The following is a 27,980-nucleotide window of genomic DNA, read 5'->3' as shown; positions in this document are numbered from 1 at the left end:
AATTTACAAACTTAATTTATTTTTGAAACCTGAAGTGTTAAAAATATTTAAAATTCCCAGACGTTTTCAACACATACAGAAACTATATAACATTTGCTGTTGTTTAAGAATAAGTGTTAACTACTAAAATCCGCCATATCCAAGCCGGTTAACAACAGCCAAAATAACGCTGTAGATTTTGGGGTGTTCAGCTTTTTGAATCTGATTTAATCCAATAACAACGATAATTTTATTGTCTTAACGTTGATTAACTCACGAGACCACGACAGAATTATTGAAATCCGCTTTTGGGTTTTGTGTTGACATAATTTTAGCAGAATCTCGGTTTTTCGAGTTTGTGTTAATTTTTTTTTCCTCCATGTGATTTTCACTACTTGGTTTGAACGAATGGTTTTCCTTTATAATTAATATACACCGCCTGCGATGTTTTTTTGCATTTTATCACGATTTGCATTGATTTATTCACTTAGTGTTACAGTTTTAGGCTTTGTTTTGTTTGAGCGACTTTAGGCAGGCATTCTGTAAATAAATCGCATTTGTTGTACATAGAGAATCTGAAGTATTAATAAACCTTTTAGAAACTAAAGTTGATATTAATTTTTTTATGAAAATTAATTAGTGTTTTTATCAAAGCAAAAAGGGTTTTTCTGAAAGGGTTTTACGAGCACAAGTTGTAATTGTAGAATATTTTTGCTGTTATTTCTAATAACCAAGGGATATTGTTTGCTGATGCATTATTTTTTTACAAAGCTGCTGCGTGATTTTGATTAAAAAGAGCTAATTAAGCATATGTTTTATTTTCATATTCCACTCAGGTAATTGATACTTAAATTCTTTTTGCTATCTTTATGTATGTATTTTTTGTAATTAGAATACGTGTTTTCCTTTATTTGTTACGTGTTTCTTCTCACTTTTGTGGTAAGCAATATCCTTTCTCTTGTGACGAACTAACCACAATCATTGATGAAACTATGGGCTACCAAGCAAGGCAAAAGTTTTCCTTTCATTGAAATTTGTTGGGTAAAATACCCGAGTTTAATTTGAGTCTTGTTGATGCCATAGTTTCACCAAATCTGCCCAAAAACATTTCACTTGTAACTTTCGTAATTTTTTTGTAGTCAATGAAGTTGATTATGATGATGATCTGGACAGTCTGGATCAGTCACTACTTCCTCCACAAACAGATGAAATCAAAGAGGGTCAATGGCTTGGTAATTAATTTTCCTACAGTATTTGTTCTGTAATTGATATAATGCAGCATATTTTAAGGAGTGTCAGTTAAATCCCAAAAACCTGGAGGACAAGTTTTGGTCTGTGCCCATAGATACATTCAAAGTCCAGACATTTCCAAATTCCGTTACGGTCAAGGTCTATGTTACCTATTGAACAACACCCTGCACACAACGGATAGTCTGCAATTTTGCAAAGGATTGCCCACAGAAAAGTTAGTGCCTCCTCTAATATTTATTCGGAAAATTCAAAACGGAATTTTGCAGACTGCATCAGCAGTATGGGTTCTGTCAGATAGGCACCAGTATCTCCTTTGTAGGAGACAGTGCTCTAGTAGGAGCCCCCGGCCCATACACTTGGAGAGGAACACTGTTCTCCCAAGTGGTGGAAGGGTCTTTTATAGATAGGGATAAGACAATCTATAGGGGGCCCTTAAATGATAATCCTCTGCCTATTGACAAGTACAGTTATCTAGGTGAGGGCTCAAATGAAATATTATTTTTAGCGGCTTAAATACGATGTTTCCTAGGTATGAGTGTCGGAGGTGGCCACATATTGAGCAAGTCCGTTTACACTTATGTATCAGGAGCGCCTAGATCTCAAATGGTAGGCCAAGTGTACTTTTTCGAAAAACGCGATAACATTGCCAATGAAGAACTGAGTATACCGCTGATACTGACGGGGCAACAGTTTGCGTCCAGTTTTGGATACGAGGTTTTAGTTGAGGACGTCAACAACGACGGGTAATTTTCCGATGCTGAATTTGCTTGAGATTAGAACACTGTTGTAAATCCCGCTAATTCTTTGATCTAGATTTGATGATCTCCTCGTTGGTGCTCCATTCTACTATGCAGATAATAAAGGTGGGGCCGTCTATGTCTACTATAATCTGAAGAATTGGAACTTAACGAACCCGAACGGCACTTGGGATGCGGTTTTCTTCGGAACCGAGCAATCGCGGTTCGGATTTTCCATGACTTCCATTGGTGACATCAACAAGGATGGTTATAATGATGTTGCCATTGGTGCTCCCTATGAAAGGGATCATGGAGCGGTTTATATTTATCTGGGTTCCAGTCAAGGGCTCAAACCTGAACCATCACAGGTGCGTTCAGCTTTTCACAGTCAAAAACATTCGCCTGTTCATTTATTTTATTTATTTCTTCACTTTATTTCTTTTTGCTTATCAGATAATGAGATTTCCACAACTAAGCACATTCGGCTACTCTCTCAGTGGTGGTTTAGATATGGACAAAAATGGATACCCAGATTTGCTGGTCGGTGCTTACGAATCGGAGAGGGCACTTTTATTTTTGACCAGACCCATCATCGACATCAACATTAAAATTGAAAGCAGCGACATGTTCAACATTAATGTATCTAGAAAGGGTTGCGCAGCCGACCCTGGCAATCAGAATAACACCTGGTATGGCTTGAAATATTGTACTTTAGAGCGATTATTCCACATGGTCTGTTTCAGTTTTGTTGTCAAGCCCTGCTTTACAATCGTGGGCAAAGATCAGAGCCTAAGAACGTTTTCCATCGTCTACCACATAACAGAGCTGCAAAAAATAATTCCCAGGATTTGGTTCCGCAACCCGCAGTATCCAAACAAAAGAACCAACGTAAATACGAAGACTATCGAAGTGGAGGATTTATCGAAGACGTATTGCCAGCGGGAAGTGGTTTATATCAAGGAGGGAGTGAGCGATATTCTTTCGCCCATTAAGTTCAAAGTCAAATACACTTTGGAGGAAGACAGCAAACCGCACACTGCCATTCTAAACACTACATCGATTAAAGAGTTCGAGGCAACATTCCAAAAGGACTGTGGAGATGATGATGTTTGTATAAGCTACTTGGAGTTGATAGCTGGAACCAACTTCAAGAGTAAGTAGCAGAAAATGCTTTTAAACAAGGTTTTTACATGCCTAATGTTTGTAAAAATAGAAAACTCCAAGGGAGAGTACGCAGTGAACATGACCGATCAGGAGTTTGTTCTGGAAGCCAACATCTCCAACAAGCTAGAATCCGCTTACGAAGCCAAACTTTTTGTAGTGCATCCCACAGCTCTTAGCTATATTAACCTGAAGACTGAAAAAAATCAACATGTAAGTATTTTTTTGTTGAAACTGGCGAGTCCTTCGAAATTTAGATGGTCGTGCGATGCCAACGCATGTCTGAAGAACTAGACTAACATTTAAAAAAATCCCTTGACGGTCTTAAAGCCCGAAAGATTCACCAGTTTCAAGCAAAAGTGGCGAAAGCTTAATTTTTTCAACACCGAATTTGTAGACCAACGTAAAGTGCTCATTCAAGAACCAAACGCTTGTAGTCTGCGACTTAGGAAATCCATTCCGTGGAAACGCTAGTGTTAATTTAAAACTTAGGTTTGAGATAAAGAAAAATACCAAAGACCAAACCCTAGATCTCATGTTGAAAGTGAACTCCACATCGACGGAAAAGTCGAAGAGGACCGAAGTAAAACTGACCGCAATTCTTCAAAAAATTGCCGATTTCAGTATTACTGGGTAAGAATTCCAGTAAAATCGTCTACTTGAACTAGAGAAGCCAAATCATTTCAGAAAGGGTTCGACGAATCTGTTCTTTGGTGGCAAAGTCGTTGGAGAGTCGGCAATGAACCATTTAGAAGACATTGGATCAAGAGTGATCCATCGATATTATCTGGATAATAGAGGACAATGGGACCTGCCCAGAGTCAAAGTGAACATTCAGTGGCCGTACCAAGTGAGGCCTGGAAGAAACGGGAATGAAGGAAAGTGGCTACTTTATCTGGAATCAATGCCCGAAGTTTTAGGTAAACTAATTAAAACGCCACAAATGCAGAATTTTTCAACGAAGGTCAAAATTTACAGGATCCACAACTGATGCGGGCACGCTTTGTTACATTGCCAACACTACAGAAGAAATAGTGAACCCTTTGAAGCTGGACCTTCTAACACCCAGCGTAGATGAACCTGAAAACTTGCTGCTCCCACCAGAATTCCGAAACGAAAATGATTCCCTCAACAACGTGTTAAGAAGGAAAAGACGGGAAGTGGAATCGGTTATTGAGTCTCAAGAAGTGGAAAAAGGGGGAATCAAAAGACGGATAACTGTTATGGTAATTACTATTCACGTGTAAACATACTTGGTCTATATTCAAGAATTTCGTGATAATGTTTTTTTGTTATTAATATTATTTTGTTCATTTTGCAGGACTGTAAAGGATCGGCCAGATGCGTAGACATTGAGTGTCTAATCGGGGGCCTTAAGAAGCAGATGCAAGTGTATGTGGAAATAAAGTCGCGAATCTGGAATGCAACGTTGGTTGAAGACTACAGTAATGTCGATTGGGTACAAATCAATTCCCATGCTCAAGTGGAAATATTGGATAAAACATTCATCACTAAGCCCGAGCAAATATTTGGGTTTTCAGTAAGTGAAATTTATTGAATTCCTCAATTTGCAATGAATCGGATTTAACACATTTTCATCAATATTGATTGAAACTTTACACATTAAAAAAACAAGTTTTAATTCTAAATTAATCTGCTTCTGCCAAAACGCGCTTCTTTACGTTTCAAAACGAAAGCTGCAGCCATTAAGTTAACCATTGCTTTATCGAACTGTTTATAAACATTGTCTAATCAATAACAGCAAATAGTAACTTTTATCTCGATGAATATTTTCCAAATATCAAAAATTCTATGCATTTTTCAGGCGGAAACGTTAGTTTATCCCGAAATCATCCCGTCGTACTCAAAAATCAATTGGTGGATAATTGGAGGAGCCGTCCTAGCTGGTGTTTTACTCCTTATTCTCCTAGTGGCGATACTGCACAAATGTGGCTTTTTCAAACGAAAACGAGCAAAAGATCAAACGCTTTCGGGTAATTTACAAAAAAGTAGTGAAGAAAGTCACACATTAATCAAACCAAACTGAACCGATTTGTGACTGTTGATTTGTGATTGGCGTTATGAGAGGCTTTTTTGCCATTGATGTTACTTGTCCCATTTAAAATCTTCCAATCGAAGCAGTTGGAGATAAATTTTGAACCGAAGAAGTTAAATGAACAGAAAGTTACAGTTTTATTGAAACTGATAAAAACAATTGAGAGCAAGTGCGATTTTAGATTTGATGGTTTACTCTGTCTCGATTAACGTCGAAAAATATGCGTTATTAGAGATTTGCCCAGTTGGTTCGAAAAATAAACGATTTTTCAAATCACCAGGGTAAAACCATTGTGATTTTTATATTGTCCGATTACAGTAGAATAGTTTTAATAAATTGTCGTTCAAAATACACTCGAAGTTGAATTATTTTAAATTATCAGTCGCAAGTTATGCGCGTTCTGTTACAGTATGAGTAAAGAAAAATTACCACATTATTTTTCAGTCGTTTATATGCGTGTAAACTTTTCTTAATATTTTTATAAACTACTGCTTGACAAAACTCTAGTAAATGGTTGTAAATTTTTCTTTACTGTATACAAACAAGTCACTATTGAAATCATTGTTAAAATTGTGATAGACTTCGAAACTATACAATTATTTAAAGTATTTATTTGTTGTTTAGATATAGGTATCTGGTGCTGCTATTATTATTCTGTATTGATTGCTACGTTTAGGTACTTAAGACTTATTGTAAAAAGTTATATTGTATGTTAATGTATTTAAATAATTAGAATATATAAATGTACTTAATTTTAAGCCTAAACAATGATTGTTTTTCAAGTAGTTATACAAAAAGTTGTGTTCAATGAAAGACTTGTTCCTTTAAGAGTAAGAGGTTAATTATGTTGGCAAGTTCAGTTTATTAATCAAAATCGAAATACAAATTTACATTTTTTTGTTGAATTGCCATTAAAATTCACTAAAGGATCCAGGTGATTTCTAAATGTGTAACTGTTGTATATATTTACTTGTAAATAGCTCCTATTATGGTCGAAGTGATAAAACCTCTCAATGTTAGTTAAATGTAAGTATAATGAAATAAATTTGTACATACTATAGCAGTTCCGTTTCATTTCAAATGAGCCCAAAAAGCTCAAGCATTTTGGATAACTTTTCCAATGGCAATATTTTGAATTTGATGTCATTAATAAGTGATTCATTAAAATGAAAAATCAAATATAAAAAAATTGATACTGAACTTACGTTTGATCCAGCCTAATCCAAGCCATTAGATTAAGAAAATGTGGGTTTTATTCGCCAATGAGTCACAGTATACATAAACAGTTCATGTAAAAAAGTACCTCGGTCATGGATAACAAGAAATACTCGGAAGTCATGAAGTGGAGGAAGACCAGGAAGTGAATACTATCTGTTACTCAAATGTATATTTGCTTTATCTTTATAAGTTTTATTGAGGTGTAATTAGCAAATTCGGTACTTTTAGCAACGATATAGATAATGCAAATTAAACCCAATAGAAAAAACAAATTGACTCATTCGAAAATGTCCGAAAATAGAAAAATGCAATTTTCGTTTCACGTATTAACGATGGGTTTTAGTTTGTATGATTCATGTTTACATTTCTTGGGCGATTTGTTGCTCAATTTTTGATCGCCTTTTTTCATCATGGTAAGACTTTCCGACTTTAACTGTAAAATATGAGTCAAAAAGTACGGTAAGAAGTTAAGAAATATCGAAAATAAAGACCAACAATTGCCTCCAGATAAAAGACGCGCATTTTTGTCACCCTGTGATAATAAATCATTAGCGCAATGGTAGTAGTATTCCGAAATGTTTTTATTAAAAAATTTCCATGTTTTATTAATCCCAGATATATTAAAGGATCAGCCCAAATTTAGACCATTTATATCTAAAAATAATTGATTTTTTCCTATTTTGGCAACAAAAATGCGTTTTGGCCAAAAACACACAATTTGCGGTTTAAAATCCCAACGGATTAATGCTGATCATAAAATTTATCTATTGCTGTACTTTTTATCAAAATACGAAAATTGTTACTCGATATGGGTATTCATATCCTTACGAACGTCTTATTGAGAAACAAACAGTATAAAAACACAGACGCATTTTCAAAATGTCCAAGACAGTGTTTGGCTGGCGTTTGAAGTACTTCGATATTTAGTTGACTCCAAAATTTTTGTTTTTGAAAAATGTTTGGGCGAGTTTGGAAATTGGTTGCCCTCCTGATTCTTATGAATGGTAAGTAATCTAATCAATTTTACAGTAAACAAACAAAACTATTTCCATTATTTTAAGTTGTTCTTTGAATTTACTCGAAAGATTCAATTTAAATATTAATCGAATAAAATATATAACAGTTTTTAACAGAATTTTATAAAATAAATTCGCAATTATTCAAAGATTTCTTATCCAGAACATATTTTTTTGTGTACATTCTCAGCATAAATGTTTTTGTCCGATTTATTGCAGTTTGTCAAATGGTTTTCGCCGAAACCTTCTGCCTAAATTATCATTTGAACGCTTTTGGCGAAGATTGTTCTACCAAGGAGTCAATACGCACATCCGCATGCTATTCAGGACAACTTTGTTTTCATATTCGAAACGGGTCGGTGCATTCCGATCTTGGAATCAGAAATTTGGGATTCAGAATGGTCAACCGAAAACAAACCGATTTTCTCTCTCAACTGTTCGCTAAAAGTAATCAAAATTGAGTGCGTGATGCCAAAAATTCCAAACAAAATAGTTTCCTGTAAATAATATTATCTTTTAAGTGATAGAAGATTTTTTGCCTAAACTCAGTATTAAATGTTAACGGTGATCTCTGTGAATGAAGCTCAATGGCTAAGGTTTTATTGGTATTTACTTATTAATTGTATTTATTAGTATTAATTGTCAAGTTGGATGTTTTGCAATTTTATTTTGTTTATTATTTATGTACCTAACAAGTATAGAAATATATTTTGGAAATTATAATAATAAATGCTTGCTTATTTAATTTGAGTATGGTTTGTCCTGTTTCAGTGTTTTGAATAATACATAAAGTGAGTCACAACCGGCGTATTTTCCTCAAAAAAAAACCGTTGCATAAGAAGTTTAGTTTGAAAATGTGAATCCTTTTCGCGTTCTCCGGCTCTGAACTGAAATAATTGCCATAATGATAACAAATAAAAACAAAAATAAGTATGTTAAAAATATAGAATATTTATATCCCGTTTCTGTTCTGATCGATTAGTGGAGAATTACTAATTTCAACAATGGAAAGCTTCTATAAAAAATATGTATTTTTATTCGGAACAACCAGTTTTTGATAACAATAAGTAATCAATTGACTATACCTAACTTATTTTAAACGACTAAAACGAATATAAATAAAAAGTTAAACATATTGAGTGGAAATCGCTAATAGTAATAAAATAATGAATATAAATAAGAAACATAGTTAAATATTCACAAATAATCGGTAGGAAATGGCTTTGTTTCATTCGGTTCTTCTTCGACATCAACAATTCTCATTTGATTCATCAACTTTGGTGGTGATTTTAATATAAAACTTTGCTGGTCTGTTGATACAGGCTGTTTATCTGATTCTAAAAAAATATTTTTTACATTACGATCGGCAAATGTTTTTCAAAATTGTTCTTTTTTATTTAAAAAAAATCCAAAAACTGTGAGTTTTCCTAATAATAAATAGGTTGAAGCCTAAACTGCACGATAGCCAAACTTATTTACATATTTTAATGTAGTTAGTCAAATACGTTTACTATTTTGTATGGTGGGCGGTTAACAATTGAAGAACTACACAATAAAGGAAAAGGATTGAGGAAAAAAATATAATTAATTCTTAAAAACGAAATAAAACTAAAAAGCGGTTGAATGTTAAAGCGAAGTTACTAGCAGAATGTATTTTAAATACTATGTCTTTTATTGAAAAGTTCAAGCTTTAAGGTCAATCGAAATCGAGTTTAATCGAACAATTAGTTTCATTTTCTCTGGCAAAAAAACAGTAAGCTTATGGACGATGAATAATAAATGATGAAAAGAAAAATGGAAAAAATTCCATTAAAAATATAAACTGTTTTGTTTTTGAAACGTTTTTTGAACACAATTTTATAAAACATTTCACCTCAACTTCACGCTGACTTTGCAAGAAAATGTCCTGCATATTATTTGATTAAGCGTCAATTAATCAATTCAAGCATCTCTAAATAAAATTTAATTTGCTTTTTGCATTATGCGGTTTCTTTGAACCAACGCAAACCGTCATTATCTAATTTTGCTGGTCTTTTTTTTTAAATAACTTCCGCTAATAAGTACTGTTGAGTTTGCCAATAGAAAATTTCGTCTTAAGCAATGTTCTTGTGGATTAAAGATGTGTTAAAATAAAGTTGCATGTATTAGCATAAAAAACTCGTACCTGGCATATCTCGAATTCTGTAAAATTCCGCCAAATCCGATCCAGAACACAAAGGCGTATCCACCGATAAAGTATTGTCGAATTTGGAGTAATTCACCTCGTATCCCTGCCTGTCCTTATTATAAGACACCACAGGCTCAAATCGATGCCCCCAGAGAACCTCGCTGGCCAAATAACTGGATCTGGCTTGAGTGGTTTGACCTGTGCTTTCTATTGTACCTACACAGAGAGAATAAACGAATTTAACACAAATAGGTTAAGAAAAGGGCAAGTTTTAGATCCTGCTAGAATTAATACATCGAATTATTTAGGAGATTAAAAATTCTTCATACCTTCTAAAATGACTACAATCTCGAAACGTTCTTGCAACAAATCACCAGCAGACAACTGATAAAACGGCGACTGTACATCGATTTTATGGACAATAGTCATAGGCCAGATGAAAAACAAATTTCCATCACACCCGTCTGCGTTCACACTCAATTCGGTTTGAAAGTTGTTTAAAATCTACCATGAAACATTATTAGAAAATTATTACTGATTACTCAACACACCCACTTCTCCTTCCTTGGTTTTCTTGGACCGGATAAGCTGAGCTCGAATGCTAGCTCCAATAATGTGACTCTTTCGCATATCTCCCACACGGAACATCAGGCACAATTGCCCATCCCTTTGGCAAATTACTGAGTTCTTTGAGAACTGCAATGTTTGCGTTCTGAGTTTGGGACGCGTCATTTTTGCAAAAACGATACCCACCTTAAATCACATCTTTTATCAATATTCATTTCTCATGCCATGTATTACATAGTTCCATTCTCATCAAAAAACTTTTTTGGGTTTTTTTAAACTGTCGACACTTACCATAAAAGCTTGTATAATCATGCCAGCAATACTTTGCAAACACATAATAAAGACGGCTTCCGGACATTCTTCGGTGGTAGTTCGAACACCATAACCGATAGTATGCTGGGTCTCAATGGAGAAGAGGAAGCAGGAAGTGAATCCATGAATGTTCAAGACACACGGTGTCCATTCTGAGTCAGCTTGACTATTTGGAAGATGAGCGTCTTCCAAGTCACCATGGGTGAAAGCGATCAGCCACCAGATGAGGGCAAACAAAAGCCAAGAGCCTGGAAAACGATGGTTTTATCCACACCATAAGTGGTTGTTGCTGAGTGGGCACAGCGTACCTACAAAACCGATGGCGAAGATGGTAAGAGTCCATCTCCATTGCGAGTCGACTAACGTGGTAAAAATATCCTGCAAATAGCGCAATCGTCTCTTTGAGATTCTGGACTGCAGGATGTTGCAGTCTCCGTTCTTGAACACGGCCCGTCTTCGCATTTTTCGTATTGCATTGGGTCTGAATGATTTCCTGCAAAAAATATCAGTCAACATAAACCGTCAACAAGGCCCTGGTTTGCTTCATTCAGAAAAGGATTCTTTAGAATTGGATGGAATAAGATTTTATCGTGAATTTGAATTGAATGAATGAAAAAATTGAGTTACGCGATGATTGCGTTAAATAGTTTGAACATTTTCTAAAATCACGGTTCAAATAGTTTGAAGCATTGAGCAGCTTTTAAGGACATAAAGTTTTGTTCTTTGTATGATTTGCCGTTTTTGAAACGAACAGTTTTTATGGCTTTGTTAAACCTATTCATCATAATTGATCGAAGATCAAGTTAATTATTATAGGGATGCGAAAGTTTTTAGAAATTTCAGTTGCTATATTTCAAGAAAATTAATGCTTTATTCTGAATTTTTTTCCTAATTAGTTTACTTGATTCTAGTGATATTGCACACGTTACTCTCACCTACTGTGTAAATTCAAAAGTTGCAGCTATTTTTTTCCAATTTTTTACCTACATTAACAGAATGTCTCAGGCACAATTTTGCTTAGTTGAACGTCTGGCAATTCCGTTTTGTTCAAATAAAAGTGTTTTTCGTTCAGACCAAGTGATAATGTCTCTTATCTAATTCAACTTGGATTCGGATATCACTGGTTTATGGAATCGAATCCAACTTTTGTTCAATAAATCTCGAGTATTAAATGTAATAAAATTTAATCCGTTATATCCATGCAACTATTTAATTATGCTGACACATTCTTCGTAGAAAATGTATTTTTGGTTCTAACAACCTGGTTTGCTCGAAATCTTACACCGTACTGACGGCTAACTTTCGAGCAAACCACCTCTGAAGATGCATGCCACTTGTGCTTGCGAAACGTCAAGCAGTATTTTTTTCAACGGCGGCCTAAAAGCCCGAAAATCTCACCAAGTTTCAAGTGATAGGTGCGAAATCCCACCCAACCTCCCAAAACCCAAATCTTACTGAATCCTCATACAAACTTAAATGGGCACCAAATATTTTAAGCATAAAATATATTTCAAAAAACCAAGGAAATCTAAGTAGTTTCGATGTTGAATTATATAAAATAATCACTGAAATCTACCTTAGTGACTTAAAGCCTACGCTGCCTATTTTCTGAAATAAAATTAACATTGAACATTTGAAGGCCTCTAAATAGCGACCTGATGGTTACACACATGCAAAAATCTGTATTTGCTGTGCTGAAAATTTCCACTTTTTACTTGAACAGCGAAACGTTATACGATCTCGACTTAATCTCTAAATCGCACCATAAATTTGCACAAATCACTATTTACCTCGTCTCGTTTAAAAAATATTAAAATCAATAGCCAATTAATACCGTTTCACTATAACACAAAAATATAGCACAATCACTAGTCCCATGTAGTCTAACTGGTTCTATTTATTCACATTGGAGCTGCATTAACGACAACGTTCTCAATTACCTCGAATAAAAACTGAAAAACTGCTAATTGGGATGATTAAAATTGTTTTTGATGTAATCACAGTTTTATCTACTTTTCTGATAGGATTATAATAAGGTAATCGACTGTGAACTGAACATGAGAAAAATGTAATTAAATAGATTTCTGATTGTTTAGTAAATATTTAATTAGGAAGCTGGGAGTTTCATGACCTAAAACCGCAAAAGTGGTACTAATAAGTGAGTACTCATTTTTTAATGGTTTAGTCAAGTTTAGAAAATTCTTTACTTGTTACGAGTCTCTTTCTGAAACTGTGAAATTAGCAAAATTTAAAGAGATTTGGAAATCCAGGTAGTACCGAGTCACTCACAATCACAAAAGTTATATTTAAAAGTCTAAGGAAAATTCAAAAATATGTAGCTCATAAATCTAATTTTAATTAAATAATATAAGTATATGAAGTTATACCTTTTAATTTTTTTAACGATATCCATAATCCAATACATACTGGCAGAAATATTGGTAATTTTCAATGAAGTTGTGAGGCTAACGACGCAACATTGTTACCCAAAGAAAGCGCAAAAGCACTTTGCAACTAAAATTTGCAACAAATATCATAAAATTATACATACAGGAAACAATTAAAATTATGCTGCCGAGATTCAATTGCCTTTCAGTTGTTTGCACTCACTTTTATGATCGATTTATTACCTTGTGTGCTTTTAAAATTTCTTAAAAAAAGTAAACATTTAAAATTGTAATTTATTTCGATATTTTCACATTTTATTGAGCAAATATCTGACGTTCAGTAAAGATCATGTGTTATCTTAAGCTTGTCGCTAGCAGAAGAGTAAAGCAGCTTGTTTTTTTAACAATTAGGCCGTTTTATCCTAAGGGAAGACAAATGAAATAAGTCAAGCAAAGCACTTTTACCAACTTTCTATATCAAAAGGTATTTCTCTTGTTTTATTTTAACAAAAATGAACGCATTTTTAAGATTTGCTGACTATAAGTAGATGCTCTAAGTACTATAGTAGGTACATATTTCAATCAATTTTGAGTGCAATATTACAAGTAGACAGTACGTAGATATTGTGAAACAATCCACACTACTCAATGAAAATAATTACAATTCACTTGTTACTCAATTTATATAATGTATTATTTATTGCTTAAGTATCCAGGTTTAATTAAGTTGAAAACTGCACACAGAGTTGAAGTGAATACAAGTGGAAAATTGCGGTTATTTCAACAAAACAGCTACTATCTAGGTTGTAAGCTACTATTGAAATGCTGATAAGATGAAAGTAGTTCTTATCATTGTGTTGTATACCAGTTTAGGTGTAAGAATGACAATGGCCTGATTTTGGTGATAAATGTTTATTTTCAAGGTTCTCTTTGAAGACAAAGGTTTGAAAACGGAAGAATATTAAATTCGTCAAAAACTAATTACATTTTGAACTTTTTAATTGTATGTAAATGATTACTTTAACATTTCAAAGAAATACAGTTTGGTGTTTCGTAACCAGCTGAACTATTTCCAAAGTTTCAACCTTCTATGTACCACTCAAATTGTCTTCATTTCTTCCATTTGTAGAGATTAATTTTCAAGAAATCCAAGTTTGTTCAAGCTTTTGCTTCCAACTCAAACCGTTGCTTCTTTTTCGTTGTACTCAAGTACACTTTTACATTTGTTCATGTACAAGTTCGGAAGAGTTTGCGTGGTTTAATTTGCTGGCTAATTTTACAATCCTCAAGCGAAATTTGCAAAAAAAGAGCACGAAAATAATGTAATTTAAAGTGTTATTATTTAATATTATTGGCATTTAAAATTGTAAAATACCTGCTAGGTGAACTGGAATATGAAAAAGTGGGTTTGCCATAATAGTAAACTCCTGGTGTGAGTTCCCCATTTGGAGATTTAGGTGAACTCCTTTCAGTATCGAGCAAAAATCTCTTATCATACGCCTGCTCCATTTCGGCAAATTTTTTTGGGTTCCACTCCACATTCATTTTAATTTGTCACTCTGGTCGAAACGTTACAATCTTACGCGAACTGAACGGTTTTTTGGAAAATATTGGCCTTTATAAAACTTGTCAAGGCATCATAAATTTGCACTCGTATGTTAACGACAATTAATTTGTCAATAGCAGTCATCATTAGTTAGCACTTGAATGTTTTCATTCGATCCATGTAGCTTGATGGCGGAAAGAAAACTGAAGATTTTTGGAATTTTCAACTTCTACAAGTGCTATATATAACATGACAACGGTTATCTTTGATTTATCATCAGATTTTCCATTTATTTACTTGTAATTATAATGTGATCGAGCGTCAGACGCTCCGTTACCTGTGATTACTGGATAAAACTGCCCCTGATATGCAAATAGCAACTGTAACTTCATATATGCAAAGTATTTATTTACCCATTTACTACTCAACATAACAATATGATTGAACACTTGTTTAGGCAAAAAAGGCTGATCAATTTTGAGTGAAAATTTTTTCACATGTGTTTTTTATTTGGGTATGTTAATATTTTCTCGGCCTTTTTATCATTATTATCCATCTCACTAGATTGCCGCCTGCTTAAATCTTCCGTATGATATTCCTTAAAATTCGTTGATCCAGTTCAAATTGCTTATTTTGTCTCTTTAAAATTCACTTTTTTTCTCAGTCAATCATTTCAATTCAATTCAAATTATCTTTCAGCACTATTATATCATATAAAATTTAAGTGTTAGATCACAAGCTCGATTTTTGCGATGAGAGTCACATGCATAACTGATGCGAGCTGATTTAATGGAATTTTTGGTGCTGTTTAATTTATTAAATCAGTCTTAAAATTGTTGAATCTTCTAATCGACTATTAAGCTGAAAAGTGTGCGCATTCCACTTGATTTTTTGAATCAGTTTTTTCTCTGTTGAATAACTTGTAAAGAAAAAAAGAAAATAAAATACATTAAATAATATATTTACTCCGGAGTTTCATAAAAAAAATCATGATTCGTCATGATGATGATGATGATTAAATTATTTTTAAATATTTTTTGAAGATGAAGCTTATAGGGTAATGTAGAAAGACTAATTGATTCAAAAAGAAACGTAAGTTTTTAAATGAAAGTATTTGATACTGCTATTTAATTTTTTATACTGACTGACCATTTTTTTTTGTTTTTTTCCAGAGCGGTGTATGTATAAATCCCGTTCACCCCGTTAAATGTATTTCCTGTAAATCGACATGCCTGCTCTATTTTTGATTAGGGAAAACCTAACAATAATTATTGTAGAAGGATTTGGAAGGAAACCCCGAAAAAATTTCCAAAACCTTCTTTCGTTCAAGTTCAAAGTTCAAGGTAGACATCTAAGAGCTTACTATATACTGGAAAATTAATCAATATACTTACATAAAACGTTGCAAACCAAATTTGAATATTTTTCCCATTAGATTGAGTCCATATTCCTAGATTCGAGAAATCGGTTGGATGTGAGGGAGCAGAAAAATATTCCTGTTTCCACTCACACTTTTTCAGAATTCACCCCTTAATCTTCGCTTAACTATTCTTTTACTCAACCAAATTTTTTTTATACCTAATCAAATGCCTCATTGTTTTTAAGCAGAAGAAGTCGATCAATATAATCCAACAGAGCAAAAAATCAATTTCCTCACCTTGATTCATCTGTTCGCTGAATTCCGTTATACAAAGAGCCATCGCAGGTTGACGCTTTGGCCAGGCTTGCTTCAGTTCCGACCTTAGCTAATCTTTGACCAAATTCAAAGGGGTTTTCATCCGGAGCATTTGGATTGATTTCGCCGAAAGCTGGCAAATCTGGAGTACTGGAACCGATCCGAAATCTGGACGAAATCCATTTCGAATTATTATTGTTCACCATCGGTGTGCCCTCTTCTTGGATGTTGTCCTGTCGATGGATTGTCTTTGCCATGGCTTGAGACTCGGTTCCTTTCAGTGATGGTAAATATCATGTTAGCTGAAAGGAATCTTCAAGTTAGCAGAACACTAACATTGCAACCATTCACTTTGATGTTGACTACAGTTACATTAGTTTTACTTCATAATACTTGATGGGATTAAAGAACGACTAAAGCAGTCGCACTGTCTCACAGCAGAATTGGCTCAATAAAATTAAATCTCAACACCAATTGCTTACGTCGTCACTTACAATCATTTTAAAACCCACACCGGCCATATTCAAATCGACACTACAAGCGACACTAACCAATTGTGCTAACACTTATTTGAACATCGTATTAATCTATTGTGTTGACCCTCACCCAGCTTTTTCCTAACGACTTAACAACTGCATCAAGTCCATTTCCTTCATCATTTACATTAGCTATTTTCTGGACGTTTTTCGCAAATTTTGGCAAATTGTCGCTACGTGTTTGCATTGACTCAAATTGATAATTGCTGAATTATTATCACTTTGATGGTTTTTTACGTAACCACAAGTGGCTAAACCCGGAAACGTACAGCGTTGAACGTCTTGGAATGTTTTTGGAGCAATTGTCTAATTAAATAATACAGTCTAATGCCAAGTAGTTTCCTTACAAAAAATATGCTAAGTTGGGTATTCGTTAAAGCTATTGACTAGAGTTTAATAATAGTCTTCTCTCAAATCGAAGAAATAATAAAAATAATATTCAAAATTTAATGGTTAGTCAGATTACCAGCAATTTGAAACTTACAAATTGACCCCAAAGAAATTTTCAATTAGATTGTCAGAATTGTCAATCAAAAATTAATCGGTTAATCAGAATTTGGTAAAAAAAACATTTTATGATTGTACAAACCGCAAAATTCATTAGCGTGCTAAAAAATTGCTGTCGCAATGTAATTTATTATATTTTGTACTCAACCTGGGTTGTAACATCACGACCTCAAATAGTTTCAACACAACAGCTTGAGCATCAATTTTTGAGTTTTGATGAACATTAATCCGCTGCACCTAAACACAACAGCACCTCAATGCAAACGTATGTTCATTTGATAGCCAAACGAGTTTTTATTGGACGATTATTCAATTTAGATTAATAGTGATTGGCTTTAAAGTAGCAGCATTAACATTGCTTATCTGGAAATGGAAATTGTAGGATATGAATCAATTATTAATATCCTCCTTTATCGCATGCTTGAAAGTAACATAAGAAGACAATTAAGAAAACTATATGCAATTCGTAGGTATATGTTAAACTACACACTCAATCTGTTGAAATTATATCATTTCATAGGCTAAGGAAGTTTGTCATAAACAGATACTATGCTGTTCTGAGGGGTACAACTATATTTGGACCACCGAGCAAATTAAACATTTTGGTCCTTCGAACCGGACCAGATACCGCACCAAATGGCAGGCCGATGTTAATTTTTGAGCGTTTAATTGTATATATTGGGGTACAAATCCTTCAGAAGAATAATACTCGTCTACAGCTGGGTTTTCAACTGCAAATCATTTCTTAGTTGCCCACATGGCAGCGATTTTATTTTAAACATACGCACGCATTTGAGATAACAAGCAATTTAAGCACAGTCTAGTAGATGTTGGCCATTAAAATCTTTAAACATGGTTGTGGCTGATCCAAAGCTCATAATAAAACAGGTTCGAAAAAAATTTGCCGTAAAAAAAATTGTGAAAGAAAAAACACAAATACAAAAAATCTCTCATTATTTGCGAAAAAGGTTCAAACAGTCTTACAAAACAGATAAAAATGGCACAAATGTTTCGGCCAGAAGTAAAATTAAAAAATGTCTAGTCCTTCAAAAGCCATTTTTTTCAATTTTATTTTAAAGAAAAGGGCATATTTTAATTGTACGTATGATGTAAAATTAACTCGCGCATCATACCTATTGATTTTCAAAGAAATATAAATAGCTGTTCCGATAAAAGTGTCACTTAATTTTTAAATAATGACTGCAGAAAACGTTACTGTACGGATAGTTTGAGAAACGATGATGATTTTTTAAATAATTTTGTAATAATTTAACCGAGCAACATTCACTATGAAAAAGATAAAATAACGCAACTAAAATAACCCATAAGTTCTTAAGAAGACAATTTATTGTCAGTGGATTTTACCTGCAGAAAAGCGTATCTGGAAAACGTTTGGCGAGAAAAAGTGCCTTAAGGCAAAAGTTGAGAATAAGAACAGAATATAGAATTTGTTCTGCTAAATAATTTAAACCATAAATTTGAAAATAGACTGTAATAAATAATTTTTCAAGCTTTTTTAAAGCTAAAAAACCACTTAAGTGATGGCTCTTATTTAATAACAGTTTGAACTCTGCTGGGGTGCTGAAATCCCGCCAATAAAGTGTAAATTTGTTAGAAGTTAGATCACTGATAAAAAACTGAACAATGTAAATTCTGTTTTTTCACCAAGCTTTAATTAAAATTAATTAAATGAAAAATATGTGGCATTCTCTTTGAAAAGTTTGCTGTCTAGTTCTACCATATTATTTAATTTATTATGCGCAATAACCTTTGTTCATTAATAATAATTGAAATATTATCAACCTATCGGTAGGTTTGGCGACTACTTACCACGTGTCTTTCACAAATTGTAACATGTTTCTTTGCACACTCTTTTAACTCAATAAAAAACGGCTGCAATGTGTCCACAGACAGAAAAATGTGTGTTTTAACTGATATGAATCGTGAAAAATATTCTAAAATCCTTATCTGAGCAAATATGGATTAGATGAAATACACGCGATGATATCTTAGAAACCACCAGGTGTCTGTTCGCGGTTTTACGTTTGGTTTATGTGAGATGGTAGGAATTTGTATATATTAATTACCCATCGATATTAAAATCTGTTGCTTGCTTAAATGAATATCATAAAATCATTGCATTTTTCGGTCATCATGAGTATTTGCCACAAAAGTAATATTTTCAATGCTCAGGTTTCAACACCATAGTTTCAATCAAGGTTTAATCGAAAAAAATTAACATTCGATTTTTGCATCATTTCGGTATTAATTGATCAGAAGAACTCGATTTTTACAGTAAAATTATACTATGTAACGACTCTTTGTACAACTTAGGGTAAACTAATACTATTAAAAGTCCGAAATTCGCTGCATTGCAGACACAACGTGATTAAATGCTATAGAATAGATTGAAAAGCTTTAAAATGCACAGTTTCGCATTTGCCTGGTTATACTTTTGTTTAATGATTTTCTGAAAGGTGAGACTAGTATAAAAATCAATACAAATTAAATTTACATCAAATATAATAGTTTCCTGCAACTTGGATGTTTTCTCATTCACGCAGCCGAAGCGCAACATTTTTTTTGCCATTCATAGAAACAAGGTTTCTGAAGCAAAAAACACCATTTAGATACATTTTTGTAAAATATCAGATTCCAGCATCAAAGTCGTCTGGATAGGTAGGAATGTAAATTCAATTGGTAATAGTAAGCAAGCTCGTACTAAAACATGTATATTTCTTCCAGTAGCTAAAGGAGATGATGGACGCAGAGGAATGGATTTTCAATTTCCTACCAGCCCTAACGATGGATACACATTCCTTATATTTTGATATATTTTCCTACACCTCGTCCTCCAGCTCCTGCACCACCTTCACCACCATTTGGCCCTCCTGGTTAAGGACCGCCAGGTTATTATGATGACTTTCCGCCTGATCCTCATCCACTTGCACCTACCGATAACACTTGTAATCAAAGAACTATACAAAGATGCAAAGCCCCATTCGATTTTTGCCCAAACTGCAATGAGACCATTTCTGGCTAGCAAATGTTTATATTGAAATTTGAAGAACACTAGTGTCTCTCTTTGCATGTTATTGAATAAATTAATAATGCGTTTAAATGTAAGTTGTTTTTTCAAAATATTATGTTCGATTCGATTATCGGTATCAAGTTGTTTTATTTATATACTTTTTTATTTCAACAGCAAAATTTGAAATGGCAAAACTATCACAAGTCGATAAAACGATATTTTGGAAATTCCTAAACCATTCAGTACTGGATAATAAATTATTGCGTTGTGAATTCATATCGGGTTGACATTGTTTATATTATATAAGCTCTAGGGTCAACCAATGCTATAAGAAGTCAGATTTGCTTTATTTCGGACATAATAAAAAAGTGATTAGATGCGCTCGAATACAGTGTAAAACGTTCAAAATGCGCAGTTTAATATTTTCCCAATTTTTCATTGGGCTGCTGATTTACTCAAAGGTGAGGCAAGAAAAACAAATACAACTTAAACGTTTATTAAGTCCATTACAAAAAAAATTAAATATGTTTCACTTGTTGTCTATCTTATCTTCTGGCTTAAGCTATTTCTTGAGAATTTTTCGTTATTCTCTTCTGGATAACTTTCTGGTTATTCAACGATAAATCAAACCACCTTTGTACTGATTCCATGACTCCATATGTATAAATCCAAGTCGTAATATTTTTTTCAAAAATCGTTTTTCAAAAAAGAAAACACCACCTAGTTTAATTTGGGTGTAATATCAGATTCCAGCATCATCACAAGAAAGCCTTCTCATCAGAATAGCTAGAAATGGAAACTCAATTGAAAACGGTAAGCAGATACTTAGACAGTAAATCGCAATTAAACTGGTATGTTTCCTTCAGCCACTGATGGAGACGATGGACGCAGAGTAAATCAGTTTCAACATTTGCCTAACCCATACGATGGATTTTATCCTATGCCTTTTTATCCGCCGCCTCCTCCTCCTCCACCATTCGGCCCTCCAGGTTTCGGACACCCACATCATCATTTTGGTTCCTTTCCTCCTCCACCTCCTCGTCCAATAAACCATTGCAACTGCAATCGAACTACTGCACAAGAAGGCGCAAATGAGGACAGAAACACCAATACTAATGGAACTTTTACAGAGCTTCCTGTAAATGGTACATCTGGTAACAATGGAACAGAATGGGGTTCGGAGCTCTATCCCTTGAGGGAAGGCGAACCTGCTGATCCAGAAGTCGCGCGTTTTCAAAACGCTTGATGTTATCAACAGCAAGAAACAATGTTTTAACAGCAAGAAACAATGATGATTTTATATGAATTTATACAAAAATTTGTAAACAGAATCCATGTGTTTTTTTGTATGAAATACAGCCTAAGAACAGATTGAAATTGTCAGCCTGCAATTTTATCCAACCACCTACTTGCACTATGACTACAGTAATTTTGTACTGAACAGGCAAACTTGTCTCGATATTTTTAAAATATGTATGTTTTTTAATGCCGAAATTATCAATCTAGAAATCCAGATATTGAAAAAATTTATAAAGGTGTGCCTGTTTTTCATGGTTAATGAAAGAACGGAAAACGCTCAAACTTTTCAAACAATTGGAGCTGAATTGGTTCAGCTAGCCAATCTCAGAAAATCCTTTTTTAGGCCTTTATCAAAGTAATTTTCATAATAAATCAACACTTACAATAGATTTGCTACATTAAATTGCTCTTCCAGGCTTCAAGGTCGGCCTCAGTTCTCGTTGCTGTCTTGGATAAGCCTAATTACTTTTTCAAATGTATTCTTCAAAATATTCACATTTTCTTTCAGTTGCATTAATATTTTAAACTTATGGGTATCAAAGGCCCATGTAAGTAATCCATAGGGCAACAGATTTCCGATTTTTCCTTGAACCCTGGTGAATATCAATTGATTAACACTTCATTAGCTCGTTCAGTTTCATCGGCGATCTTTACAAAATCGAATTTATCAACCATTGCACTTAAAAAATTGAAGATTTTTTACGTTATAAACGGCAAAATACGGTGTATTAATGCATTTGAACTACTTATAATGTAAAAAAGCCAACAAAATTGAAAAACTGACTAAAGTGAGCCTAAATTTTAAGTCGTTTTAGATAGAACTGAATTTAATGGAAGGATATCAATAAAATTACAAATACAATTTGCTTATTTTTAGACTAACAAAAATGGTGATTCTTTTGTCCTTAATGAAGCAATTTCTTTATTTGCTATTTTTAAATCTTTTGTTGGCCACTCAGCCTCAAATTGGCAGATTATCGTAGTTATTCTATCAAAGCGGTGAAATTTTCAGATGGTTTGAAGCTTTGAAGATTTACGGCGGCAACTCGTTTCAAGCGCAAATATTTACTCGATATACACTCACTGCCCACGACAATGAGTGCAAGTTTATGAGTGCAAAGGTAATTTCCTCAAAATTGGAGGATGTAGTTGTTAGTCAATTAATATTTTATAATATAAAAGTTTTACATCAGAAACATTCAGTGCGCATTGAAATAGTGATGAGACCATGACTATCTGGGATGTTGAGTGGTTTTCTCAAAAAGCTGAGCAGGCACGCAGGTAAAGCGAGAATTTACGCAGGTAAATCAACTGGAGAAATAAAATATAATATTTTACTAGAAAAACATGGATCCCGTGGAAATCCCGAAAATGTCCAAAGCGAGCGATTTTGAAAGATGGACACAAAAACGTCTACAGGAAAAATATTTCCAAGATTCGATGGTGGAGATATTTGCAAGATATCTTCACAACCCTGTTGGACGCCCAATGGAGGTGGACGCTCCAGTTCCTAGGTAAGCTCTAGCTTCGACCATCTGCTCAATAATGCGCGCGTTTTCAGTTCTAGAATTTTTCGGGTGCTGGCTGATCTTTGCGCTGGTTTGGTGGTTAATCGCCTTTGTGCATGGAGATTTACATGATGATCATTTACCGCTACGCCAAGCCGAAATCGGTAATAAAGCACTTAAATTATCAGCATAATATTCATATACAATCCATTCAGGTTGGACACCTTGCGTTCTCAATATCCACGGATTCCATTCTGCCTTCCTCTACTCAATAGAAACTCAGCACACCACAGGATATGGCCTAAGAGTAATTACAGAAGAATGTCCGGAGGCAATTTTCGTTCTGGTTTGCCAGTGCTTAATCGGCATAACTTTGGACTCATTTGCAATCAGTGCGTCATCCAAAACTCTATATAATTCACTTAGATAAATGAGAATTTTTTAGGTATAGTTTTTGCTAAATTGGTCCGCGCCAAGCACGCATCGCACACAGTTCAGTTTTCCAAAAATGCCGTTCTTTCTCACAGGAATGGAAAATTGTGCTTTATGTTCAGAGTTGGCGATATCAAGAAGAGTCGGCTGGCAGGGGTAGCAGTAAGAGCGATTGTTGTTAAGTGTGAGCGCTCGCAGGAAGGAGAAGTTCTTCAAAACTATCAAACAGGTAGCATAAATAACCAGTGGTAAACGCTTTGAGCGAAACAAGGCAGTTTGCCCAATGTGTGTGGTAGAAAGGGACAAAATGAGTTTCTGAAAAAGAGGATCAGTGTGTTAGAACCTGCGTCGTCTGTTTCTGCTGCACGCATTTATGTTTTTTCCTTGCTCCACTCGGGTCTCTTAATCGAGGCGCATTTCTGCGTTTCAGAATTATCTTTAAAGTGTGATGATGGACCCAGTAGTATTATTTTGTTATGGCCGTTAATTCTCTACCACGAAATCGACGAGAACTCCCCACTATACGACTTTACAGTGCCCGAAATAATGAAGTGCCAGAAAGTTGAAATAATTGTAGTCCTTAACGGAACGGTGGAAAGTACTGGTAAGTGCTCCTAAACCCCAAAAACTAATTTTCTCACATTGCCTTTGAAGGAGTTTCCATTGAGGCAAAATCCAGCTATTTATCAAGCGAAATTCTCTGGGATCATAAGTTTGCACCAATCATATCGTATAATAAATACGTGAATTGCTACGATGCCGATTGGGAGAAATTCGATCAAACCTACGCTCTAAAGATGAACCATGCGGAAGAAGACGAATATGTTTTAGAAAATCCAGGTGCAACTCCTTCAGGAACATTGGACGAAATTTGGTTATTACAAAGTCCTGTTTTAGAAACGAAACTGCTAGGGAGCCCTGATATGTTCGAAGCTGAGCTTGATGGCCAAACAGATCAGATTGGATCCACTTCTGAGCGATTTGGAGCTGTTCACGAAACGAGCAGATCAGTCGATACTAATACGTATTTTCCCGATTATGAGAAACCTTCCGGTCCCGATTGTTCCGACAAAGGCAAACATCGCGCAAATAAGCCCAAATACCCGGAAACTATCAGAGAAAGTGATGAAAACTATGAAGAAATGCATGAAATACAGGTCACTTTAGTTTGAACGCAATTTATCATGTGTTGTTGAATACATTTCTTACAATATAAAAGTTTAATACAGGGTGATAAATCAAAACGGGCGTTAATTCTTTGAATTGGATTGTCTGGGGTTGTTAAGGGTGTAGGAAATATATTTGAAGGAAGCACTTCTCACTAACAATGGAGACGTTTGCGAATTATAGATATTTTTTATATTGAAAAGTATAATTATAAAGAAAAGTTAGTTTATCTTAGCTACTCGCTAGCTAATCAAATTAGTCGACAAAGTTGGAATTTTGTAAATGGAAAAGTTTCTTCTACTCGGTTCATAGATTCGGCTTCGTTCCTACTTTTGAAAATAAACTTTTTATTTTGCGACATTGGAATTTGAGTTTCGAGTAATTTGGTGCACTAAAACCGGCCACTAAAACCAAACACTTGCAACATTTATCTTCATCCGCAAACTATTGTCGATCTCTAGATTTTGAGTTGAGTGTATTTTTTGTTTTTTCTGGTTAACATCGCTGGAGCAGCTGAAAATTGATAAGCAAGTGAACTAAAATCAATGAGTCTAGAATAATTTGCAATTGTCTATTGCATTGGTTTTGAATAATATATATAAGAAAATATATGAAATACAAGAAAGAGCACAATTAATAAAAATATATAAAAGTGTAAAAAAATACTTTGTGTATTGGACATATAACGAACTAGATAACCTTTTTTAAAAAAGCGTGCGATCGACTTTCGTTTTCCATAATCAGGAACAAGCCATACCTAAATTTACCATAGGCAGGAGCGGGTGTTTATTGTTGTCAAATACTAAAATCGTTAAATTGCCTGCTGATAATCAAGTATAAAAATAATCAGTTGGGTAGATATCATATCAATAAAGCATATTAGACCCAAATTCAACTCCTTTTAAAATAACATTATCATGAACACAGTAAGTAAACGCATATCTGGCAGAAAAACCTTCCGAGATGACTGTTTATCTTCAGTTAATTCTTTTTTCGTCCTTTGTCGGATTGGTCTGGTTGATTAAGGCCAGTCCGGTCGTTAGATATTATCTAAAGTTTTCTGCTTATTACGGGATAGTGATGGTGGGCTCATTGTTTTTAATACCAGTGTTCATTTTCCATCCGTTTAGTGTTCATAACTTTGTGTAAGTATTTATTCATGCATTCACTTAATTTCAGAAAAAGTTCATTATTTTCTAAGCGAGTTTATAAAAAAGCCGTTTTTTTATAAAATATAAAATTATTGAACAATTGTTGTATTATTGTTTCTAGTATAGGATCACACTGTTTCCGTTGGATCACCCATTTAATAGGAGTAAAGTGGATAATTCAAAATCCTGATTACTTGGAATCAGATGAACCATGCATTATTGTTTCGAATCATCAAAGTTCTTTAGATGTTTTAGGTATGCAAGTCTCTCTCTAAGTAGATGTATTAAAATTGAAAAAACATGTTTTGTAATACCAGGATTATTTCAAATATGGCCTAAAATGGGTAAATGCACTGTAATTGCCCGAAATGCAGTTTTCTGGGTATGGCCAATGGGATTTGCGGCATGGTTGGCAGGTTTGATTTTTATCCCAAGAGCGAAGTCTAAAGCTGATCGAGCCAAAACTATTATTAACGACGTGGCGGACCAATTAACTCTCACCCAGGTATTCGTGCTAAAAAAACGATATTTTTAGTTAATCGCGCAATCCAATTCCTATAAAATTGTGGAACCTTTAATGGAATTTATCAGTTTAATAGAAGGCATTAGCCCCTACTTCATGCTTATAGTCATATCAGGCATTTATTGATTGCGGCGTTCAATCATATTTATAGTAATCATTCCTGTCATGGTTTGCAACATCTGAACTCAGGATTAAGCACTTTTTGGCTCAATATCCTTCATTTAAACCTGATATTAAATACTTTTTGATAAACAAAGTTTATATATACTATTGCTATAAACGCACGCAAATTGAATGAATTGATAAAACTAAAAGCAGAAACGGTTTGAAATGTTTTGAACGAATTTATACAATATTTTTATCGAAAGCGTATGTTAATGCTCTGCTAGTTAACTTGAACTGGCTGCTAAACTTATTCAGTGAATATTGTACATGGCGCCCTAACGATGGACTAAAGTACGCAAAACCCGTAATATTTGTTTAAAAATTATCATCGTCACATTGTAAAGGTACTACTTAAACGGGCATCATTTAAATATTTTTTTCTATTGAAACACCCGACTTTTTATTTTATTTTTAAAATCTTACTGGACTTTTTCTTATATAAAATATGAACGATTCATATTTTTTATATCAGAAAGTAAGTGAAATTTACATAAGAATTCCAAAATAACATTAAATATATTTGGGTGTTCCATTAGAAAAAAGTAGTTAATTGTGAATTATTTTAAAATATGTTATCCTTATCCAACCTTTCCAATACGACGATGAACATTTTGATACAAATAATACCGGTTACGTGAACTTACTTTATTCTATACTTGGGACACCCTGTACAGTCGACCTACGAATTATACTGGATTTATAAAATCACCATCAAATTCTAGTCTATTTGCGAGGTTAAATCATTATTTCCACATAGTCTGTTACTGGAAAATTGAATCATCAGAAAACCATACGTTTAAAAAGTCACATAAAGRCACATTTTTTAGATTAAAAACAACATTTACATATTGAAAAAGATCATTTAGTATAAAGARTRTTCTGGAAATTTTTAAAATTACCCAAATTTTTCCTGTCMATATTTTATATTAGTRAAATATAATTTACAGRCCAAATTGTGGGTATTCCCTGAAGGTACCCGAAAGGACACCGGCATAATTCATGAATTTAAAAATGGGGCATTTCACGCTGCTATTTTAGCGCAAYTGCCAATACAGCCTGTKATTTTCACCAGATACTATTTTATAGATTCAGTTAATAAACGTTTYGACCCAGGTAGGAGASSTCTTCAGATGTTTATTAGATTTGAATGAAGAAMAATAACTTTTGCTTTCAGGTGTCGTTATCATTCATGCTTTGAAACCAATAAGTACTATAGGATTAACCGTTGATRAAGATCTCGTTGCGACTAGAGCGTTAGTACACACAGAAATGAACAGAGCTTTCAAAGACATCAACTTCGATCTATTAAAAAACTCAAATTATACTCATGATAGGTGAAAGTGTGCTATTTTCAACTGAAAAAACAATAAATGCTGCAGCTAAAAGACATTGGTAAAATCATAGTTCATTCCTGCTTAACTGCGGGTAACTGTGTTTTTATTTTTCAGTGTTTTTTTTTTCTCTGCAGTTTCCTGCAATCTATATTTTGATTTTGGAGAGACACATTTAATCAATATATCCCTAAATCATGTAATGAACAGTTTCCGAACGCACCAATTTACACAACTAACATATTACTACACATATAG

General features: G+C 34.0%; 5 protein-coding genes and 1 long non-coding RNA gene across 14 annotated transcripts in view; 5 read left to right on the top strand and 1 right to left on the bottom strand.

The window, feature by feature from the left end:
- LOC125503539 (integrin alpha-PS1-like) overlaps positions 1-6,244 on the top strand; it is a 72,469-nt gene extending 66,225 nt beyond the window's left edge. For both annotated transcript variants that reach the window (XM_048664110.1, XM_048664111.1), the window contains 13 exons: positions 1,119-1,211; positions 1,270-1,444; positions 1,497-1,705; positions 1,760-1,973; positions 2,044-2,335; positions 2,421-2,656; positions 2,711-3,120; positions 3,181-3,341; positions 3,526-3,761; positions 3,816-4,048; positions 4,107-4,354; positions 4,450-4,668; positions 4,954-6,244. In XM_048664110.1, coding sequence (XP_048520067.1) covers positions 1,119-1,211; positions 1,270-1,444; positions 1,497-1,705; positions 1,760-1,973; positions 2,044-2,335; positions 2,421-2,656; positions 2,711-3,120; positions 3,181-3,341; positions 3,526-3,761; positions 3,816-4,048; positions 4,107-4,354; positions 4,450-4,668; positions 4,954-5,175 — 2,948 coding nt within the window. In that variant the 3' untranslated portion in view covers positions 5,176-6,244. The remainder of the gene's footprint in view (positions 1-1,118; positions 1,212-1,269; positions 1,445-1,496; positions 1,706-1,759; positions 1,974-2,043; positions 2,336-2,420; positions 2,657-2,710; positions 3,121-3,180; positions 3,342-3,525; positions 3,762-3,815; positions 4,049-4,106; positions 4,355-4,449; positions 4,669-4,953) is intronic.
- Positions 6,245-8,431: 2,187 nt separating this feature from the next.
- Positions 8,432-20,231, bottom strand: LOC125503575 (G protein-activated inward rectifier potassium channel 3-like). 6 transcript variants are annotated; one of them, XM_048664269.1, is made up of 8 exons: positions 19,960-20,231; positions 16,055-16,374; positions 10,773-10,957; positions 10,444-10,712; positions 10,141-10,338; positions 9,915-10,089; positions 9,583-9,801; positions 8,432-8,755 (listed from the first exon to the last, which is right to left on the bottom strand). In XM_048664269.1, the coding sequence occupies exons 2-8, from the start codon at positions 16,327-16,329 to the stop codon at positions 8,616-8,618; spliced, it is 1,461 nt and encodes a 486-aa protein (XP_048520226.1). In that variant the 5' UTR covers positions 16,330-16,374; positions 19,960-20,231; the 3' UTR covers positions 8,432-8,615. The 6 variants fall into 6 exon arrangements, with proteins under 6 accessions (XP_048520226.1, XP_048520225.1, XP_048520224.1 ...); XM_048664268.1 differs by lacking the exon at positions 19,960-20,231 and adding an exon at positions 18,946-19,622; XM_048664267.1 differs by lacking the exon at positions 19,960-20,231 and adding an exon at positions 17,264-17,399.
- On the top strand, positions 17,496-18,290 carry LOC125503581. Its single transcript, XR_007280976.1, has 2 exons — positions 17,496-17,581; positions 17,636-18,290. It is a non-coding gene; the product is annotated as an uncharacterized LOC125503581 (long non-coding RNA).
- Positions 20,232-20,465: 234 nt separating the features above from the next.
- On the top strand, positions 20,466-21,529 carry LOC125503580 (RNA-binding protein 33-like). The gene is made up of 3 exons (XM_048664278.1): positions 20,466-20,607; positions 20,893-20,959; positions 21,013-21,529. Exons 1-3 carry the CDS (start codon positions 20,554-20,556, stop codon positions 21,390-21,392), a joined length of 501 nt encoding a protein of 166 aa, XP_048520235.1. The 5' UTR covers positions 20,466-20,553; the 3' UTR covers positions 21,393-21,529.
- An 801-nt stretch (positions 21,530-22,330) lies between these two features.
- Positions 22,331-24,629, top strand: LOC125503576 (ATP-sensitive inward rectifier potassium channel 11-like). Of its 3 annotated transcripts, XM_048664274.1 has the most exons (9): positions 22,402-22,566; positions 22,639-22,726; positions 22,787-22,959; positions 23,007-23,117; positions 23,169-23,345; positions 23,399-23,614; positions 23,816-23,989; positions 24,040-24,225; positions 24,283-24,629. In XM_048664274.1, exons 2-9 carry the CDS (start codon positions 22,674-22,676, stop codon positions 24,555-24,557), a joined length of 1,365 nt encoding a protein of 454 aa, XP_048520231.1. In that variant the 5' UTR covers positions 22,402-22,566; positions 22,639-22,673; the 3' UTR covers positions 24,558-24,629. The 3 variants fall into 3 exon arrangements, with proteins under 3 accessions (XP_048520229.1, XP_048520230.1, XP_048520231.1); XM_048664272.1 differs by having other exon boundaries at positions 22,331-22,566; positions 24,040-24,629; XM_048664273.1 differs by having other exon boundaries at positions 22,331-22,566; positions 22,628-22,726; positions 24,040-24,629.
- A 712-nt stretch (positions 24,630-25,341) lies between these two features.
- LOC125503578 (1-acyl-sn-glycerol-3-phosphate acyltransferase alpha-like) lies at positions 25,342-27,869 on the top strand. The gene is made up of 5 exons (XM_048664276.1): positions 25,342-25,697; positions 25,825-25,958; positions 26,021-26,208; positions 27,339-27,504; positions 27,566-27,869. The coding sequence occupies exons 1-5, from the start codon at positions 25,516-25,518 to the stop codon at positions 27,727-27,729; spliced, it is 834 nt and encodes a 277-aa protein (XP_048520233.1). The 5' UTR covers positions 25,342-25,515; the 3' UTR covers positions 27,730-27,869.
- The last annotated feature ends 111 nt before the right edge of the window (positions 27,870-27,980 follow it).

The sequence above is a fragment of the Dendroctonus ponderosae genome, unplaced genomic scaffold (genome assembly GCF_020466585.1).
Source record: "Dendroctonus ponderosae isolate FM_Combo_2020 unplaced genomic scaffold, Dpon_F_20191213v2 Dpon_F_20191213_2, whole genome shotgun sequence".
Classification (NCBI taxonomy): Eukaryota; Metazoa; Arthropoda; class Insecta; order Coleoptera; family Curculionidae; genus Dendroctonus; species Dendroctonus ponderosae.
The sequence above is the reverse complement of the archived record's forward strand: the minus strand, read 5'-3'. Positions and strand labels throughout refer to the sequence as shown.

Bases quoted from the DNA above. Each gene is read 5' to 3' on its own strand.
- LOC125503575 (XM_048664269.1), bottom strand. From the start codon at position 16,329: ATGGCAAAGACAATCCATCGACAGGACAACATCCAAGAAGAGGGCACA. The intron at 10,958-16,054 runs GTGAGGAAATTG...TATTTTTTGCAG, and splicing joins CAGCGAACAGATGAATCAAG to GAAATCATTCAGACCCAATG. The intron at 10,713-10,772 runs GTACGCTGTGCC...ATCGTTTTCCAG, and splicing joins CTTCGCCATCGGTTTTGTAG to GCTCTTGGCTTTTGTTTGCC.
- LOC125503580 (XM_048664278.1), top strand. From the start codon at position 20,554: ATGCGCAGTTTAATATTTTCCCAATTTTTCATTGGGCTGCTGATTTAC. The intron at 20,608-20,892 runs GTGAGGCAAGAA...GTGTAATATCAG, and splicing joins GGCTGCTGATTTACTCAAAG to ATTCCAGCATCATCACAAGA. The intron at 20,960-21,012 runs GTAAGCAGATAC...TGTTTCCTTCAG, and splicing joins TGGAAACTCAATTGAAAACG to CCACTGATGGAGACGATGGA.
- LOC125503576 (XM_048664272.1), top strand. From the start codon at position 22,674: ATGACTATCTGGGATGTTGAGTGGTTTTCTCAAAAAGCTGAGCAGGCA. The intron at 22,960-23,006 runs GTAAGCTCTAGC...GCGCGTTTTCAG, and splicing joins GTGGACGCTCCAGTTCCTAG to TTCTAGAATTTTTCGGGTGC. The intron at 23,346-23,398 runs GTGCGTCATCCA...AGAATTTTTTAG, and splicing joins TTTGGACTCATTTGCAATCA to GTATAGTTTTTGCTAAATTG.